At 49.2% G+C, this 18,537-nt stretch overlaps 4 protein-coding genes across 4 annotated transcripts; 2 read left to right on the top strand and 2 right to left on the bottom strand.

Annotated features, from left to right (window-relative positions):
- Window positions 1-92: 92 nt before the first annotated feature.
- SPPG_06449 (oxidoreductase) lies at window positions 93-677 on the top strand (the record flags this gene model as incomplete). Its single annotated transcript, XM_016754654.1, has 1 exon — window positions 93-677. One exon carries the CDS (start codon window positions 93-95, stop codon window positions 675-677), a length of 585 nt encoding a protein of 194 aa, XP_016606070.1.
- Window positions 678-4,912: 4,235 nt separating this feature from the next.
- SPPG_06448 (uncharacterized protein) lies at window positions 4,913-7,864 on the bottom strand. The gene is made up of 6 exons (XM_016754653.1): window positions 7,153-7,864; window positions 6,860-7,084; window positions 6,608-6,803; window positions 6,382-6,545; window positions 5,769-6,307; window positions 4,913-5,705 (listed from the first exon to the last, which is right to left on the bottom strand). The coding sequence occupies exons 1-6, from the start codon at window positions 7,515-7,517 to the stop codon at window positions 5,608-5,610; spliced, it is 1,587 nt and encodes a 528-aa protein (XP_016606069.1). The 5' UTR covers window positions 7,518-7,864; the 3' UTR covers window positions 4,913-5,607.
- A 469-nt stretch (window positions 7,865-8,333) lies between these two features.
- SPPG_06447 (uncharacterized protein) lies at window positions 8,334-11,012 on the top strand. Its single transcript, XM_016754652.1, has 7 exons — window positions 8,334-8,812; window positions 8,896-8,944; window positions 9,028-9,212; window positions 9,285-9,406; window positions 9,475-9,768; window positions 9,829-9,971; window positions 10,037-11,012. The coding sequence occupies exons 1-7, from the start codon at window positions 8,657-8,659 to the stop codon at window positions 10,465-10,467; spliced, it is 1,380 nt and encodes a 459-aa protein (XP_016606068.1). The 5' UTR covers window positions 8,334-8,656; the 3' UTR covers window positions 10,468-11,012.
- Window positions 11,013-11,154: 142 nt separating this feature from the next.
- SPPG_06446 (uncharacterized protein) lies at window positions 11,155-18,536 on the bottom strand. The gene is made up of 5 exons (XM_016754651.1): window positions 15,905-18,536; window positions 12,423-15,840; window positions 11,883-12,343; window positions 11,539-11,784; window positions 11,155-11,458 (listed from the first exon to the last, which is right to left on the bottom strand). Exons 1-5 carry the CDS (start codon window positions 18,305-18,307, stop codon window positions 11,387-11,389), a joined length of 6,600 nt encoding a protein of 2,199 aa, XP_016606067.1. The 5' UTR covers window positions 18,308-18,536; the 3' UTR covers window positions 11,155-11,386.
- Between the last annotated feature and the right edge of the window lies 1 nt (window position 18,537).

The following is an 18,537-nucleotide window of genomic DNA, read 5'->3' as shown; positions in this document are numbered from 1 at the left end:
AAATCGTCGAGATCGTTCGAGCTTCCTGTCCGCATAGCTCCACAAACAGAGCATCTCAATAGCAAAAAACCACAACTACAACAACACCCGTCATGCCCGTTGCCCAGAACTTGAACCTCAGCGGACGCTTTGCGTTGGTAGTGGACTCCGTTTTTTCAGGCGAGGAGTGCCAGGAGCTCATTGATCTCGCGGAGCGCAGCGACGGTTTTGCTCACGCAACAGTGAACGACAATGGTCAGCAAGTTGCTTGCAAGCAGATCCGCAACTGTTTGCGCTGGCTAAACGACGATGCCAGCCTCGCTGATTGCGTCTTGCAGCGCTTGAGAGATGTCCTTCCATTGACTTGGAGCGGGAGAACCTTGTCTCGCTTGAACAATCAGTTAAAGTTCTTGCGCTACTCCAAAGGTCACTATTTCAAGCCTCATTTCGATGGGGAGTACACAACTCCGGATGGCAGCGAGACCAGTTTCATCACCGTTCAGATCTATCTCAATGAGGGCTTCTCTGGTGGGGAGACGACTTTCCTCCGTTTCACAGGGCTCGAACGGAAGATTCTCCACTCAGTGACCCCGAAGACAGGGAGGGTGCTCATCTTTGAGCATGAGATGCTTCATGAAGGCAGCGTGGTGAAAGAGGGGACGAAGTATGTTATTCGAACAGACGTCATGTATAGATGAGATGGGTTAGGGATTAGGATTAGGGTATCTTGGACGTTAGCGCCCATCTGTTCTATGTCTTTCTGCCTGCGACATGCGCTTGCTCCGATAATATTCTCTACATTACATAGTACATAGGAATGGACGAGCAGGCCCAAAAACAAGGCAACCCGTTCCAACAAATCACCTCAAAGGTCGCGAAGAAAGCAGACTAGCAGACTTCAGGCTTGCCTAGCGACCGCCGCACCTGTTTCTGAATATCGTCGGGAAGAGAAGCCGACGTGACGCGCCCGAAACCCTTACAGTTACTGCCCACCATCACCGCGCAGTTCCAGGCTAAGACCGGGTCGCTGAAAGTTCGGGTCTCTATATCGGTGTCTTTCACAACTTCTTTCACGCGAAAAGGGAGATGTTTGACAAATGTTTCAACTGACATTGCTTATGGAGTCATCATTCCATTGATAATAGTCTTCCAAGCAAATCACAAGACCGCTTATTCTAACAGTCCCTGTGAAGAGAATGTACTCCTTGTTGATATCCATCTTGAAACGTTTTTGATGCTATGTTGAGCTGACGTCAAAAGGAAACTTTCTGAATCGCCCCATTTCCAATGCAGCTGGACGAGCTGCTCATATGTGTCAACTCCTAGCGTGAAGAAAATTTCGGCTAGCCACCGTATTGTGGTATATTTGGTGGCCAAGTCGGAGGTTGTTGGTTTCAGGCGGAACTCACAGAGTTCTTTGCGGTATCCGGTTCGGTAAGCGGCCCATTCTTCGTTAGGAATGATGCAGATTTCGCGTAGGATTGTGGCGACTCTGGAGAAAGGTCGAATGTCGAGGTCGATCTGGCGACGACTCGATGCAGTGTGTTTGTTTGTAGTGCCTGATGGTGGGCAGTAACTGTAAGGGTTTCGGGCGCGTCACGTCGGCTTCTCTTCCCGACGATATTCAGAAACAGGTGCGGCGGTCGCTAGGCAAGCCTGAAGTCTGCTAGTCTGCTTTCTTCGCGACCTTTGAGGTGATTTGTTGAAACGTTTTCGCACGACATCGGTCGATATGAGAGCATAGGACGCCTCCGATAGGGATATGGGTGCCTGGTTGCTGGTTGGGTAAAAAGTTGGTCGCTAACGAGTAGCCTTGCCCAAGGCTAAGGCAATTAACGAAAGTGATGTGGACCTTTGGGTGCTGTACATGTGTGGGAACGACTTGTACTGGATATTTTGGAACTGGTGACGCCCACCAAGAGATCCACCAGTCCAAGACTGCTTCAAATGATGGATGATGTTAGCAAGATCCGTTGTCCTTTCTCACTCATAAATGGTGGATGGCTGGTAGGTCGCCGGTGTATTGGTTGAAAGCATCTCCCGCCCGAGTCCCCCGTCTCATCCCGCCGGACAACTGTTTATACAGAGTGCCGCTGAAATGAGCTTGGAGTCCTCGAATTTAGAATCTTCTTACCATCTCTTTTCAAATGGACCTCCGGAGCTGAGCATCAAGACACTGGCCCTATGATTATGAATGAGTATTCTCCCGAGGATTGGAACGTGCAATTGCCGTACATTCGCTGCCCGCAGCCATAGAGTTTTTCACATTGCTTGTAACGGAAACATGCCTTTGTATCTCATATTTTGACGAGATGGACAGGGATCTCTGGCCGAAAAGAGATCCTCGCTTGAAGACTGAAGGAGCAGTTTGCAGATCCTCTGAAGCCTGCAAGAGAGAGCCTTGGGAATCCACACGAGAAACAAACAATGCAAATGGTAAGAACGGGAATGACACGCCTTTCGCTGCTATCGCAATTCTGGAAATACACAACACAACGTAACGGCCATCGAAAAGCTCGCACCCAAGTCAACAGGACCGCATTCCATAGCTGGGGCAAATGGCAACGGACTCACCTGCGCCGAAGGTGGTCATCTACCGGATGTCTCCTCTTGGATAGCGGATACACAACTGCCCGAATCCCTCACTTTCTCTCGGAGAGATCTGCTTGGAGAGAGAGAACATTTGAGAGCAGCTTGCTCAACTGACAAACATTGCAGTGTCCACCAGAGAGAACTTTTCCGATCTCGTGCCTACGACATCTCCCGGCTATCAACTCATCGAGGAATGGATTCAGACACGGATAGCGAAGTCTCAACAATAGATACAGGAAAAATGAGAGATGGAAAAGGTTTGGCCATTACACGGACCTACCGGAAAACGGACAAGACCCGCGTCCATCGCCAAATGGAGATGAGTGTGCAGAGCAGTTTAGTGCAGACATTAGCTCCCACCTGCTATTGATGTGTTCCAAGAAGCACCGTCTCCAATTGATTAGGAGGAGTTGCATGAGCATGGTTCAGCGGAGGAAGAAGAAGAGGAAAATAAGGCGGAAGAGCAATACATCACGATTAGAAAACGTCCCGAATCTCGGCCATCTCGTGCGGCATTCCCCAAATGTTCTCTCTGAATCGTTCTTTGCTCACGAAGGTCCTAAGGACTAAAAAAAGTTCGTCTCTCCATCTTCGCCTCTTTCTCTTTCCACATGAACAATTGCGACATCTCCCCGACCAACAAATGGCCCTTATATCTGAACGCCGTACCGTTTGACGCTGTATCTCCTACCCAATACCAAGTGTGGTCGAGTATGTGTTGATCTCTTAGCTTTGCGCCATAGGCTGGACAAATGCTCAGGGAGAAATCAGGGAGAAGACCTCTCCTCAGTTCTGGACTACAGTCAATACGCCGCTTAGAGACTGTTATCGATGCTGGAGTATGGTGCATCCCATCGTACGCATGAGAGCACTGGATTGCCGGACGATACTTGGCTGCGAAATTCCAAAGTTCACAAGAGGCTAGGGCATTGCCCACCAGTGGATCACTTCGGTCGGGCACATGAGGAGAAGGAAGATTATCGGCGCTCTTCCCATTTGCAGTCGACGAAGGATTCCCTGGGCATCATCCATCTTAACACTTTCATTCACGGCCGACGGTCATGTCAACGATGGACCACGACTACGCGCTTCAAAGAAGAGTTTGCGCCTTTCAGACTTTGTGTTTCCGTCCCCCTTTCGCAACAGCGTCCCCCCTCCAGACATGGAGTCAGCCGCATGCGGAGCAAACAAGAAAGCCTGAGACAGTATCCTGCAGGCTCCTGGATTGGATCAGAAGCAGCGTCCCCCTCCGAGATTAAGAGCCTAGAAGAGATGTTCATTTTCTGAACACATCTCCTTGAAATGCTGTGCATTTTTTACATCGACCATACCAATCTCAAATCCCACGATTTTCTAGGACCATTCCAGAGATCAGATTGCAGATCTTCTCGTGGACCTTGAGGGACTCCAGGCACAATGAGAAGATTGTCCCAAGAGAAGATGGCCAAGAATTCAGACTCAAACGAGGATTGACGTTTCGCCTTACATCCAAATTGGGGGCAGTACTGGGACCGGCTCTAATCACCAGATTCCCGTGAGGTGTACCTGCATCTCTAGATTGGATCAAGTTAGAAAGATGTCGTTCCTCTCCCACCACGGCGAGTGACAATATTATAAAGCACGTCTCAACCAGGCAGACCTCGAATCCGACGGTTGAGTTCTCACTTTTGCCCGAGAAGTCGCGGCTAGAGATGTAAGATCATTTGGTAAACCGGTAGAAGAATGGTAGACTATTCCCAGAATCAAAAGGCGCCAACGAGGAGAAGAAAAATACCGGCGACTGGTACCGCAATGTAGAAAGACGTCTGGCGGATTCTTTGCACTGTCCGACTTGGCGGATGGTATTCTAGCTCAGCCAAAGGAGATCACCTCACCCGTACGGTAGATTGCGGCATGGGATCTAGCTCGATCGCCCAAACAATAAAGAATGCCGGCTCACGCTGCTTGTCGAATATTCTTTCACGATAGGAACCTCAAGTCCTCGTCGACCATGACCCTGTTGGAGGACCTCAACTAGTCGTTGACTGTCCTTTCGTTCGCCGTCCCACTTTGCACGGGATGGACCCTCATCCTTTCATGGCAATCATTGGGACTTGTCCCATTCGGAAATGAGAATCTCTCATGTCTCTTATTGGAGGTCTATGAAAATCGCTTGGATGACCATGTCTCCTATCCTTGATGCCAGTCAATGTTCCATTTATGACTTAGTTTGCCTGGACAACCACGCATTACGGTTGTCCATAGCCAATCCAGAGCCCGATTAACAATTTCAGTAATCCATAATGCTAGCGTAAAACCCATTCCCCACGCAGCCTTGTCACCCTAGGCCCCCATCTCATTATCACCTCCTTCTACTCTCGTACAGCCTGTATTGGTATAAACATTGAATCTTATACAGCGGGAAAACGCTATTTGAAACGGCAATAAGGGAACAACCGAGGCCTTTCTCAAAGGAGTTGGTCCAACTGAACGGTATATTAAAATCAGATCTGTGGTAGTCTTCCATAGAGGGTACGCATAGGGTGCTGATAGAGAAACTGACACCTTGGCTACATCAGAGGTGCGACTGTGCATCAACCAAGATCACTCCATCTGCTAGCAGGTTTTCGACCTTGACAATACCATCAACTGGTGTTTGAGTTTGCTACGTTCCTGCGGGCACATTTTTTTTTTCCGAATACGACACTTGGCGTCTCGTAGTCGAGTGAGAGCTCCTATTGCTGCCTGTGCTCGTTCAATTCGTCGGACGTGTCTGAATGGCTGGATCGCAAGTATGGGCAAAGAGTGTATGTCCTTTATATTCTCGACGGTAAACATCCGAACGAAATGGATGTGCGAACACGGTACAGGACGATCAGAACGAACGATGCATATCTTCTACCCTTTCCTAACTCCATCTATGAGGTGATCCAAGACTGGAATAGAGCATAGATTTCTATGACGATGTTTGCAGTTTCATATGAGCAGCGAGATCAGCCCGCTCAGCGCTACGATAGAGAAAGTGGCAAACTCAAGATGAGACATGCAATGATGGTATCAGTAGAGAACATGGCTGGCTGCTGCAGCAATCAATGACGCAAGCCAGATGTGGCCGATGCGCAGAGCGACAGCTTCATTTCCAACAGGCTTTTTGCCTGGAAAGAGGTTTGTAATAAGTAAACTTGAACTGTGCTAGGCACCACGTTTTTGTATCCTACCAGTATGGGGTCCTGACTGATCTCCCGTTGGGGTTGATGATCCAGATGTATTTGTGTCACCGCTGCCGGGTACAGTTTGGGTACTGCTGGAAGGACCACCAGGTCTGTTGTTAACTGGATTTGCTATTGACGGCCCAGTGCTCCCCTGTCCCGAGATAACCCCGGTGCCAGCGCCGCCAGACGATGGTTGCGTGCTGGACGGGCTATTGTATCCGTAGCTGCCAGGGCTATCCGGGATCATTCCGTTGGGTGTACCTATTTGGCCCGGAAGACCAGGGAGGGCACTGCCACTTCCAAGTGGAAGCCTGGGGTTACCACTTCCAGGTATGCTCGGAGTGCCAGGAATGCCGGGATTGCCAATTCCAGGATTGGTCGGATTGTTTGGATTGCCCAGTACGGGGGCGCTTGGATTGCTGGGATTCCCAATTACAGGAGGGCTGGGATTGCCGGGATTGCCACTTCCAGGGTTACTTGGATCGGGTTCACGATGTCCAGGGTTGGTGGGGTTGCTGGGGTCTTCAGGACCAGGATCGACAGGGCTTTCACCGGGAGGACTTTAGATGAGCCAACAGTGCACTTACAGAGTTACGGTCACCACACGATAATATCTTACATATTGGTATCTGGTCCACCATCGCATGTTCCCGGGGTTCCTGGAATCGTAGGGCAAATATCAGGCGGAAGAACGTCCGTGTTCGTTGGAGAACCATTTGGCAAATTTTTGCCTGGAGGTGCGATAACCTGAACACACTCGGGAGGGAGTGCCGTAGTGCAGTTCTGGGATAGACTGGGTTTAACGTCAAGTCCATTCCACAAGAAGTTAGCCTTTCTTGCCTCACCATTTCATCGAGGTGGTAAAGTCCATCGTAATTCAAGGACTGGATCAAACACGTAGCATTGACCGATCGAGTTCCATTGCACACAGTTTTATAGTGATTGGTCACCACAACAGGTTGATTGATCAACTTGGGAAAGTCTCGAAAAGGGTTGAAAGGCCATATTCCTTGCAAAGATGAGGAGTAATAATCCAAGCATCTAGTAGAGAAAGATGTAAGCCACTCGCTACGCATCTGTGCGGATTCCAAACTTACTTTAGGCACGTTGTGACTTCTGGGATTACGGTCTCTTTCTCTCTTATACACTGATTACACTCTTTCAAAACCGTCCAGCGCTGATTAATCGGGAATGCTCCGGCCATTCGCTCAGGGTCAGCGGCCACAGGATATTTATACGCGACGAATTCCGTCCCTGAACGACGGTCTTCCCGGAATGGCGGTGGGCACTTGTCACTGCAGTACTTTTTTTGAACAGTGTAACTGGAATTTGTGATGAGAAATGTTCAGTGAGTTTGATACACGGTTCAAAGGAACAAGGCACGCCTTACGGGCACGGCCAGCAGTATTCTCCATAACGGATTTGCCCTCGTTTAGTGAAATTCAGAGCCGGCTGGTAATCTGGCTCTTTATCGCGGTGCGCCCAATGAAAGTATTCATCCCAAAATGCTTTAGGAATGGGCTGTCCGTTGTGAGCGGGAACCAATTCTGGAGGTATCAGGTTATATACAGTGCGATTTGGTTCTCGGAAGGGATTGGTGCTGTTGTTGTCGATGAAACTGCCATTTCCTAGAAGATATGGGGATGTTCGATTGACGTATTTGATCCCAATTATTAACTGGGCAACGATGCCGGGGAGCCCGCTGACAATCGCCAACAGAAATATCTCCAGCATTCTTGAAGAGTTGGCGTTCATCAGTCACCGATGGACGGACGACGATGGAGACCACCGATACCGATGGGCTCCTAATAAAAGTCACCAACCGTCTGCTGCGATATGCTTTTTCTTTTTTTTGTATGCGCTCGTGGTAACCATTTGGCAAAGTGCAGGCGTTCAACCAGGCGCCCTCCGAATGTCAAACTTCTGTTTTCTGGCATTTTTTTGATTAATGATCAAAAACAAGGGCAATATTCTACCATTATCTGCAATGGGATCGGCGAAGCGCAGTTTTTGGAGGGAGTATCCATAATATCCATTTTGAACACTCGACTTTTTTTTCTGAAGCGCCCTCCGCTGAGCAGAGTGTTATGACATGTTCCTTCCAGCGCCAGTTTCAAAGATTTTTTCAACAAGGCCCAACTTGCCGAGATTTTTTGGCAGAGTTGCCAACGAGCACGACGGCTAAAAACATACGGCAACTCCGTTCAACGTGGTACGTGTGGGGTATCATGCCCTTTTGATGATTGCCTCCTGCGTGCGGTATATGTGTGCATGCAAGTGTTCTTGGCAAAAAGAAAAATGATTTCTTGTTCCAAAAAACTTGACAAGTCCTCCCCCCCATCGTTTTGCGGATGGCCAGTCCCGGCGGATTGTCCGTACTGGCCGTCCCCCGTCAACCGTCAACGGGGCGGGCCGTAGTGGGCCGTGGCGTGCAACAAGTTGGTCTTTGAAATGTCCCCCGCCAGAGACGGAAAATGAAGTTTTTTGCTCTCTTTTTTTTTAGTCTGCCATTTACCGCAATTGTTCGCTTCCCTCTTGGTTTGCTGGCACGCTTTTGTTTATTCTGTGGAGCCTCCCTCCCCAAATGGTTCGCCGCCCACCTGCTTATCATGCCAAAATGCACCATCTTCCTTTTGCGTGCTTTTACCAATCTCCATCCAAATGACGGCCAAAAAAACATTATTATAATCATCATCTTGGTGCTCAAGTTATTTTTTTTTTTATTTTTTTTTGGGGGCAACATTTTGTTTGGAAGGGAGAGCGACATCTACGTTTATGGGCATGGATAAACAAATAGTGACAAAATACCGTCGGCATCATTGAGGGCTTTACTACCGCCTGCAACGACTTTTCGGCCCATCGGTTTCTTCATTTCCTCATAACACAAGTCTTTTATGAAAATCTCGTTATCAACCCGGTCGCCGGGGCTGTCCCCATCATCCATCCACTTGCCAAAGCCAATCCGCTACCTCCGCAACTTAACACTGGCAGCCATCGTGGTGCTCTTTCTGGGGGCCATCGCGATTAACCTTCACCGTTATGTCACTCAGGTAGATCCATCCTTCCTGATCATGCCGAAAGCTTGAGGGAAACTTTTATTTATCATGTTCATCTTATCGTCTTCTTTCGAAAGGTGCCTCTCGTCAGAAACTCTCTTAGCAGCATAGGACTGGCGGTGCCAGGTAGTCCCAACTCTGTTGTTCACTATTATTGCAAAAGCCATTAAACAACATTTTTACTGCCCTCGATCATTCTCTCGTTTCAGAAATGGTTTTCTGCATGAACGCCCAATACTACAATGTCCCGGCGGCTACGAGCTTCTTGGCCGGCGATGCTAATCCCGTATGCTTTGGAGAAGTCCTTGGAAAAGACGCCACGGTCGGGACGCCTGTCCCTTTGTCTCAATATGTCGCACCTTTTACCTTTCCTCAAGACGGCGGCAATGTCATGGTAGGTATCGGAAATCGACAGCGATGCATGTCTCTGCGCTTCCAGCTTAATTGAACGACAATGTCTTTTTAGTGGGATACGAATGCAACGATTCCCTGCCACCGATTTTCACCGCTCGGTCGACTCCGCTTTTCTGCCTATGCGCCTTCATCAACCAGCGATCCCACCAAATATATTTCTGCGATTAGTTGCGGGTGCGCTCATAGATTTCCTTGGCGTTGTTTTCTACTTTCTCTGATTGTGGAGTTCGTGTATTCCACAGCTATGATTATGACCCCTCCAACAGAACAAAGGACGATGGCAATGTATGGCCCCCGAGACTGGATCGGCTTACAGCGGCCATATTCCCGCGCGAAGCCCCAACTAGCCAACTCCAGTTCCTTCCATCGGAAGTCTTATACAACACTTCTATGAGTCTCTTTTTACAGTATCAAGCTGCGGAGAAAATGGGACGGGAACCGCAAACAATTCTTCAATGGTCAATGGGAAACAGTTTGGCTTACTATTGGGTTCAATCTCTAACACCTTACAATCAGAGAACGTCCCACCACTCAAGGTGAAAAATCCTGGTTTGTTTTAGACCGTCATGCAGCGTTGGACCTAACGTCGTATATAGCATATATGTCCGCATCAGCCCTTCCAATCTCCTTACGGAAGCCAACAATCCCAACCTATTCCAAGTTCCCGTTAGCCAAGAAGTGCGATCGATCACCATTCTAGATATATTCGTGACAATGGGAGGTGTTTTTTCGTTTCTAAGTAAGTTCAATGGTTTTGTTGATGGAGGGCTTTGGACGTTTTTTTTTCTCACCGACAGGTACCAGGTACCATTTTCTTGATCCTATTTGGCTCACGCAGACTTCAACCCTTTGGCATTGTTCACAAGTTGTTCAGCATCCAGTTGCGTACTTACCTCCAGTCAAAGTACGGGAAGAATACAACCCTTATTGAAACAAACCTCAACTCGAACGCACCACCAATTACGGTAGACGTTATGCCGGACACCAACGCACAAACCCCCAAATCCCATCGATCATGGTCTCCGTCCACAAAAGAGAGCCCTGGCGATGTTGTTTGGAAAACCTATACCCTTGACGAACCGGCAGTATGCCTTGAAGCCCAGCAGCCGCTACCTACAGACCATGACCGCCTTCGCGCTATTGAGAATATATTGGAAGAATTTTACATTGACACATCGACGGAGTTTCCCCGACTTTCCAGCTTGCTTCCGGGATCTTCCAACAAACCTCGATGATACCCCTATCACGCTGTCTTGGGTTTACGACGTGTGGTTGCTGGTCATCCACACATTTATGCCGCCGGTTTCCAACCTGATGAGACGACTTGTAGACGTTAGCATTAGTTTGGCTCACTTGCTACCACAAGGACACCACTGTCTGCTAGATCACATCTGCTATTGAGATGAGCCTCATAATGGTACCCCTCATTCCCCATCGTGTAGCTCTCGTTACTTTGATGTGCTCCGGCTGAGGACGTTAGCGGTGTTACGCTAGAGATGAATGGAGAGCATTGTTTTGCACTCTCTCTTCGTTTAATGCGAACGAGCAGGAGCATATCATGTTCATATTTCCTAGTGTCTACATGATCTATCTGAGGCTGAACAACTGTTGAAGTTATGGGTCCGGGTGATTACCCAATTGCCCTCTTAAACTTAAAACACAGAAACGACATGCCACACCAACTTTTTAACCTGAGAGTCAATTTCAATGGGTCGGGTGGGTGCGTGCCTACCGACGGTTTAATATACTCACTGTCCTCAACGGTATTGAACCATGAATTCGCGAGCAAATAGCTATCCAAAGACGATGAAGGCAAATACCAACAATCATATCCTCCATCTTGGAACTTGAAATTCCGTTGAAAATCCAGAAAGACGTTTCGTCACTGCACATCCATAGTTCATCTGGACATTTAAACCAAATTTCCTTTACTGCTTCTTGTAAATTACAAAGTATATTAAAAAACACATGAAAAAATACAATGTACAAACTTTCCCTCCAAACACACGCCCATCAACACCATCAACACCCCACAACTAACATTTCCGAATAACAATAAAAAAAGAACTGTACAGTATCGCTCCAATGTCCACACAAGTTTGTTTTTGGGATCCATTCGATGGAAAGTGAAAGATAAAGTCCTTTTGAAAACTCTTATGCAGTCCGTATGGTCACGCAAACCTCACAACACTCCCGTGCAACAGCCATTTCGCGTGTGCGCCGTTCCTGTATTATGAAAGAATCAAACTTGAATACGTGCAGACGACCATCAGCCAATGCAAGAAAAAGAAAACACAAAGCCTCACCTGTCCGACACCCAAAAATCGTTCCAAAAGTCCCTCCAATTGCAATACCTCCAAATACAATTTCACCACTTGACTTGCCAGTTCCATAGCCTCGCCCACTACCCGTTCCCGTTCCACCGCGTTGCTCATGTCGCCAAGTTCGCTCATGGCGTGTCGGCGGGAAAGGTAGCCAGACACTTGCGAATTCATGACTGTCACATGACGCTGCCGCGCGTCGAGGAAGGCCTGTAGGTAGTCTGGGTCCACCTGCATACAAAAAGTAAACAAAGGAAAAATGGTCAATACTGGACATTTTTACTCGATCTTCACAACGGTTCCGGTGTAGGCGTTGTCACGATACACACCTGCTGATAAGCCAAAAGTCTCTCTGCAACACCTTCCAAAGCCTGTTCTCCATCCTCACCATCCCCAACCAATGGTGGCTTGTAAACATTTCCATCCTCTACATTCCGCATTCCGCCCACCATCGCCGCGAGCCGTTCGATCTCCTTACTTCTCACTCCGCTGCTCAATAAATCCCCAGCGAATCCTAGCCAGTCTTCCAGTAGCTGAACAACCAACTCAAATGACGCAGGGAAAATTCGAAAGACTTCTATGGCTGTCTCTGCGGTGAGGACTGTGCGTTGGTTTTGTTCCAGGGAGGGCTGAGTACGGGTCGGTTCCAGAGGTGGTGTTAATGGATGAGGGTTCGGTATGGGTGACGATGGTAAAGACTGTAGCTTGAGATCTCGGCGATGTTGTTGGCGGTAAGGGAGTTCATACCGCAAACCCTCGGGCAGATATGGAACTGTGATTCCCATAAATCCTAGTTGTGAGCACCGCATCCAATGGTCAGCAACGGAAGAGAGCACTGGCAAAATAACAGTATATCATTAGATACTCACCGATGAGGATCTCTGGTATCCATGTCTTATCTACGTTGTATGTGACCACTCCTTGATACAAGGCTTTGCCTTCATCGCCCTCTTCTTCACCTCCAACAATCAAGGCAGCCAGCTCTTCGGCATACGCAGCACTCTCAATACCACCACCACCCTCTTCCTCGCCTTTCACGGCGGCAGTTACCAAAACGCCCCCGTTTGCTCCAACCTCAGCTTCCACTCTCTCAAGAACCACCCGTTCGCTGTCCACCCTGAGAACCCCCGCCAAATCCGCACGTAACCAATGACCAAACTCAGCATCTTGCACCAGCTGCTCATACCGCGTCTGGATCCGGAACGTCACGAACGCTAATGCGCCATGTTGGGAAAGAAGCCTTCGTGCAGGTGTTGTCATTGTCGAGCCCGGTATACTAGTATCTGGCAATGGCGCAAGTGCAGCAGAAGCCGAGCGACCATGGCCCATAGAGCGTCCATGTCTCCGCCCATCTACACTTGTCTCAGTACTGACCTCGTCGTCGTCGTCCTCATCATGTCCGTTTCCAAAAGGGTCATAGTCTCCAAGTATACCATTTACAAATAAAGATGACATGGAGGTATCTCGAGTGAGCGCTGGCCCCAGTGATTCTGCAGAATAGGAGACCTCGCTATGCAGGGAACTCAGCGACACTTTACGGCTTTTAGCCACCGTTTCACCAGTAACAGTTTCGGTCGATAATGAACTATTGGAGCTAGTAAATATTCCCGAAATGCTCTCCCCATCAAATCCCGCGCTATTTCGCTGCGACTGTGAGCCAGCTATCACTCCTGATTCCTCAAAGTCCTGCTCAAAATTGTCGTCCTGGCCAAAGAAAGCATTAAGGTCGTTCAATGTGTCCAGTAAATTTCCATTCACGTCATCCAATGCCCATAGCTCCAGTTTTCCGCTTGCGCTTTGGTCATTCAATATCTTGTCTGGCTGGGATCCACGTCGTTCTCTGGTACTGCCTCCTACCAAAATATTGCTGGTCGGACTAGGTCGGACGCCCCGTCCACTGTCTCGATCCGCGACACCTCCACTGTAACTGGTTTTTCTCCCTAAGCCGGCAAGGTCGTGCGCACCTCCACAAGTCGACGCAACCCCGGTCATATTGTATCGGGCCACCCGTGCAGTGGCGTTGAAGTCCTTTACACGCCAGCCACTGTCTTCAACAGTTTCGGTGGTGTTGTTAATCGCTGGACTCGCCAACATTGCCGGTAAGGCATCTACCTGCGCGCCGCCTTCACGGGCAATTTTGTAGATGCTTTTCCCACCAAACACCAACCGAAGGTTCGACTCCCCGATGGCTATCGTCCCCGAAAGCGCTTCATCCAGCACTTCCAATGCTTCTATAGCCAGATCCGTTTGCAATATTGTCAGAAGAGGTGCAATCAGCTCCTCATCAAGGCTGTTTAGGGCCAGTAGCGGTTGACCGCCACCACCAAATGCCGGCCTGCAAGAGTCCAGCGTAGGCAACATAAACTTGATAATGGCCAGGACACGTCGTCGGTAAAATCGGTGGGAATTGGATAATAACCCCATGAGAAATTGAAGGGCATCCACCTCATGAGTAGGAAAGAAGGCGTCCTTGATCAAGGATAGGAACTGCCTCAGGAAATCTTCTTTGCTCCTGAATCGTTGCTTGGCGTAAGAAGACATCAACCGGGCAATACCAGCGTGTCCTTTCTTCCCAACAAACTCTGAAATGGCGGCAGCCACAGCTGTGCATTCCTCTATAGTCGCTCCTGCCGCCTTTCCGCCCTCCGCACTCGGGTCGGCCTCAAAAGTTTGCATCCAGCGAGGAAGGTTCGCTAAAAGAGTAAACAGGACTCGGGTGTTGGACGTGTCGACCAGAGACCCGTCATCCAGAAACACGAGCGAATTGATTAGTCGCAGTGATGACTGTTCTGTAACGGAAGACGAAAGCCCCCGCAACAGTAGCGACTGCAAACCCGTAAATTGTCCTCTCCATTTCGTTGGTAGGTTGATGAGCAGAATATTGCGACAACTAGGATCATCTAGGTTCAGTTTTTTGAGAATCTTCTCCAACAGCCTGACGCCTTCCAAGTATTCCCACTCGTGGGGCGAATGAATGCATGCTACTGCGGCCCAGAAAAATTGAGGAAACAGTATCAATCGATACCCATCAAGACTGTCAATCATTGCCGTAAGCGTCATGATGTTCTCCAGGGCAAACCCCTGTATCTCCTCCGTGGGATCCGCCAACGTATTTGCCAACCGTTGCAAGAGTTCCCCGAGCATCCTTTGACTGAAGGCTGGCATTAGAGTTCGGAAAATTTGAAGTGAACGACACGCAACATGTCGAACAGGACAACTCGTCGCCCACGCGAGAGCAGTCTCGCCCCAAGATTGGACAAGATCACAGTCAACCACCGACAGAAGATCCAGAACATCGACGACCAATGCACCAAGCTGATGTTCAGATTCGATATCGTGATTTTTCGGCGTGATATCCTCGTAAGGCCAGAGCCGCTTTCCTTCTTTCAAGCTGAGAGCAGCGTGGACTGTATCGATATGTTCACCAGCAACATCACGTGGGACGATTGACTGGATGAGGTTGATGAGCAGCAGCCGGTTTTGCTCACATATAAGGGTAATGAAGTGATCGAGTTGAACAAAAATGATGTGCAACAAAAGTGGTAGGTGTGGCCTCAGGGCTGCTCCAACTTCCACAGCTAGGTCCACAAGGAGAACACATGCAAGCTGCCCCTTGGAAAAGGCAGGCCGCTTCGGCATATCTATCAATACTTGCTCCAAGTCAGCCATGTACAGAGGTGGACGTGGAAGGTGTTTCGTTTTGGTCATTTCAATCGCCGGCGTAGATGTATCACCCGATATCCCGCTTGGCACCAGACTTTGCGGAGTAATGCGCTCGACGAGGGCGTCAACCAGCTGTGCGCACGCCAGAGTTCTTGCCAGGTACACCATAACCTTCTTCGCATGCCGAACAAAATTGGGGTTGCGTTTTTGCACGCCGACATTGAGCAAGTACTCAACGGCTGTACTAACGTGACGCTCAATGATAGCATATGCTTCCGAATCTGCGCCATCACGGGATTGGGATCGCAAATCTTCCGCACCGGCCTCACGATCACCATCGTTACCCTCGTTTGATTCCGTGACTGGCTCAACAAGCTGCGCCCACAGGTTTTCAATCTCCGTGACATATTCGTCACCATACTTCACGGTCAAATAGAATAGGTTGGTCATCACGATTTCGGAAGTGCCCCTAAGAGCTCCGTCGGTAGGGATCGGTGCCAACTCGACATTTCGAACCCAAGGAACCATGAAGATAAGGATATCCCGTACTCCATGAGGGTTTCCTGATTTTTGCCCATTTCCGTTTGCTACCAGCTCAGAGATCAAAACCATTTCCGATAGCATCTAACAACAAGATAAAACAATTAGCAAAATTGGCGAAAACTCAACCATTACATGGGACGCCAACCTCGTGAGTCATTTCACCTCGCTCGCTCGCCAGTCTGGCGGACACCATTGCCTGTGCATATTTATACACAATCGGTAAAGAGCTGGCAATGGCAGCGGCTTCATACGTAGCATGCTCTTCGTCAATCAAAGCCATCGCAGCCATGATGGCAGCTTCGTCATCCCAACCATCGTTTCCATCTGGATCCAATCGATGCTCCAGCATATGGGCATCGAGATCTGACAGTTGTGGAGGAGGACCGAAGAACTCCTTCACCAGGTTGCGCACAACGCCATACTTGGCTTTATTCGTCTTGTCGCCCCAGAAACGATTTTCTATTGCGCGCAGCAGGCGAACGGATCCACGTCGTATGTGAAGGTTCGGATCACCGGCTTTGTAAAGGGCAAGTGCACACATTCGGGAAGGTGCGCAAGGATACGCCTCCTCCCGAACGAAAATATCCACAAGTGCCATGAAATACCCGACAGTTACATTGCTGTGAACATCCCCGATGTAGCATTGCCGTACGACATCGCTTAAAAGCTGTTCGTTTTTTCGATTGTGCGTAAGGAGAGCTTCCAGAGCTGCTCGCGCAATGACATGGAACTTTTCATCTGGTGACGCGAAGATAGAGTCAATCCACGAAACGAGTGCTTTGAACTCGAATCCTACAGCAGAATCGCGTGGATTGACAATAGGTCCTTTGCATAACGCAGCCATCGCTTTGAGGGAAGCAGTTTCCAGCGCCTTTCGCTGTTCCTCCATTGTTGAGGTCAATGCGCCTCTTTCCCGGATATCCTTCACCTGATCAAGCACGGAAAGCATCATTTTTGCTTCTCTTTCACGGGTTCTTCCACGATATTGCCCGTAACCACACCATTGTTCAAAGAGACGGAATAATCCCAGCCGTAGATCGTAAGGCATATACCGTTCCATATTTTCCGACTCTCTGCTGAAATTTGTTCCGTCATCTGAACTGTCAACAGCTGCCACGAGATGGTCGTAAAATCGCTCGATGAAGCCACTGTAATAGTAACGCAGCATCTGATGGTCCCACTCCAATTGAACATCCGCGTCAGAGAGGAATCGGGCCATTTCGCGAATATATGTGATGACACCAGTCATAAGAGAGTCATTTCGGCGGTATTGGACGTGGTCCACAAAATCCGCAACAAGCGAGAGAACGTGGGTGAGTTCCATGCGTACGCGTTCGAAACGTTTGGTTTGTGCTGTTTGCGCAAGCGCCTGACTAGATCCGGCCTTGCGACCACTGTCCTTGTTTTCACCCTTACCCATAGCAGCTTTTGCCCTCAGGTCATCCACCACCGATTTCATATAAGATTGGACGTCTTCCAGAAAAGTCTGATAACTGAGCCAATGAATCGCGCCGAGTGAGGTCACGGCCGCTTGTCGAATTGAGGAGCGTTCACTGGAGAGAAGTGGAAACACCATTTGAAAGAGTTGGTGGGCGGAGGCAATGGGCTGTGCACTTCCAGTAGCTTTGGAAAGAAGCCTCTGTGGAGCACCTGGCTCCATCGAAAAAGGATCCGTTCGATCTCGCTCCAAAAATGACCCGCTCACTCCAACCACGCCGTGCCCCGCGCTCGTCTCAGCAGTCGCGCGGGTAATCTCAATGCTGGCACACGCAAAGACCATGTAGACTTTCCATTGATCCACCATCTCATCTGTCAGACTGAGCACAGTGCCCGTTAGCCCTTTGTTGGTTCCACTGCCACCAAAGCCCGTACGGTCATTGGCCCATTTCACTGTTCCTGTACTAACTTTTCCCGCTCCGCCGGTTTGTTCGGCAGCTGAAACAATGCTAGCCTGCATTACAAGTAATCTTGAGCATACATCGCGCAAACACAGCTGCAGCGTCCTCGGGCTCGCATATTGAAAGCACCATTTTATCAGATCGGGGAAACACCGGTTCCATATAATCGCATCCTGCTGAACGTCAGAACCGGCAATATGAATGAGGGTATCTTTAGCAGAGACGACATTGAGGTACTGTTGCTGCCTTTGCTGTTGTTGTAGTTTTTGATGTTCGCTACGCGTAGATGCAGCCAATACGGGATCATGATAGTGTCTTCGCACGAGGTCTGGCCCGCATTCTTCCATGATGCGTCCAATGCGGCTCCGTCCGACGTCCATCTGTGCGTTGTAAACGTTGCGCTGCAATGTGTACTGCCTGCGCAAGTCATTGCGAGACTGCCGACGGAGAGTCTGGCGTCGAGCCTCAGCTTTTGTTAAACCAGGAAATTGCTCCTCCAAATCATCCATCGGGCGCCCTTTCAACGCCCTCTCAAATTGGTCAGCGAATTGGAGGATCCGGATAGCTTGCTTTCGGACAGAAGGAACTTGCGAACAGAGGAAAAGTAAACCTCGACTCTCAATTTCTTCTACAATCCAATCGGCTTCCATGTCATCCCACAGCTTTGGCGATTCTTTCACCTCCTCAAGCCATATTTGAAGTAATGCAATGTAGTTTGTAAGAACCGACCACGTCGCTCCTTGATGGCCGTCAAATGCCAGGTTTGTCAAAATGTCAGAGTATCGTTCATTTAAGATGCCTATGCCAGTATTGGCCGCAATCCGCACGACCTCCCAGCAATACTGGTCCCTTCATATCCCAGAACTTTTGCGCGCTGGGG

The sequence above is a fragment of the Spizellomyces punctatus genome, assembly GCF_000182565.1.
Source record: "Spizellomyces punctatus DAOM BR117 chromosome Unknown supercont1.12, whole genome shotgun sequence".
NCBI lineage: Eukaryota > Fungi > Chytridiomycota > Chytridiomycetes > Spizellomycetales > Spizellomycetaceae > Spizellomyces > Spizellomyces punctatus.
This window is presented reverse-complemented; position numbering and strand designations above follow the sequence as displayed.

Coding starts and splice junctions, on each gene's coding strand:
- SPPG_06448 (XM_016754653.1), bottom strand. CDS start 7,517: ATGAACGCCAACTCTTCAAGAATGCTGGAGATATTTCTGTTGGCGATT. Junction 7,085..7,152: donor GAATACTGCTGGCCGTGCCC/GTAAGGCGTGCC, acceptor CACAAATTCCAG/TTACACTGTTCAAAAAAAGT. Junction 6,804..6,859: donor GAAGTCACAACGTGCCTAAA/GTAAGTTTGGAA, acceptor TTTCTCTACTAG/ATGCTTGGATTATTACTCCT.
- SPPG_06446 (XM_016754651.1), bottom strand. CDS start 18,307: ATGGAAGCCGATTGGATTGTAGAAGAAATTGAGAGTCGAGGTTTACTT. Junction 11,785..11,882: donor GACTTTTGGCTTATCAGCAG/GTGTGTATCGTG, acceptor TTTTGTATGCAG/GTGGACCCAGACTACCTACA. Junction 11,459..11,538: donor GATTTTTGGGTGTCGGACAG/GTGAGGCTTTGT, acceptor TTCATAATACAG/GAACGGCGCACACGCGAAAT.
- SPPG_06447 (XM_016754652.1), top strand. CDS start 8,657: ATGAAAATCTCGTTATCAACCCGGTCGCCGGGGCTGTCCCCATCATCC. Junction 8,945..9,027: donor CATAGGACTGGCGGTGCCAG/GTAGTCCCAACT, acceptor CTCTCGTTTCAG/AAATGGTTTTCTGCATGAAC. Junction 9,407..9,474: donor ATTTCTGCGATTAGTTGCGG/GTGCGCTCATAG, acceptor TGTATTCCACAG/CTATGATTATGACCCCTCCA.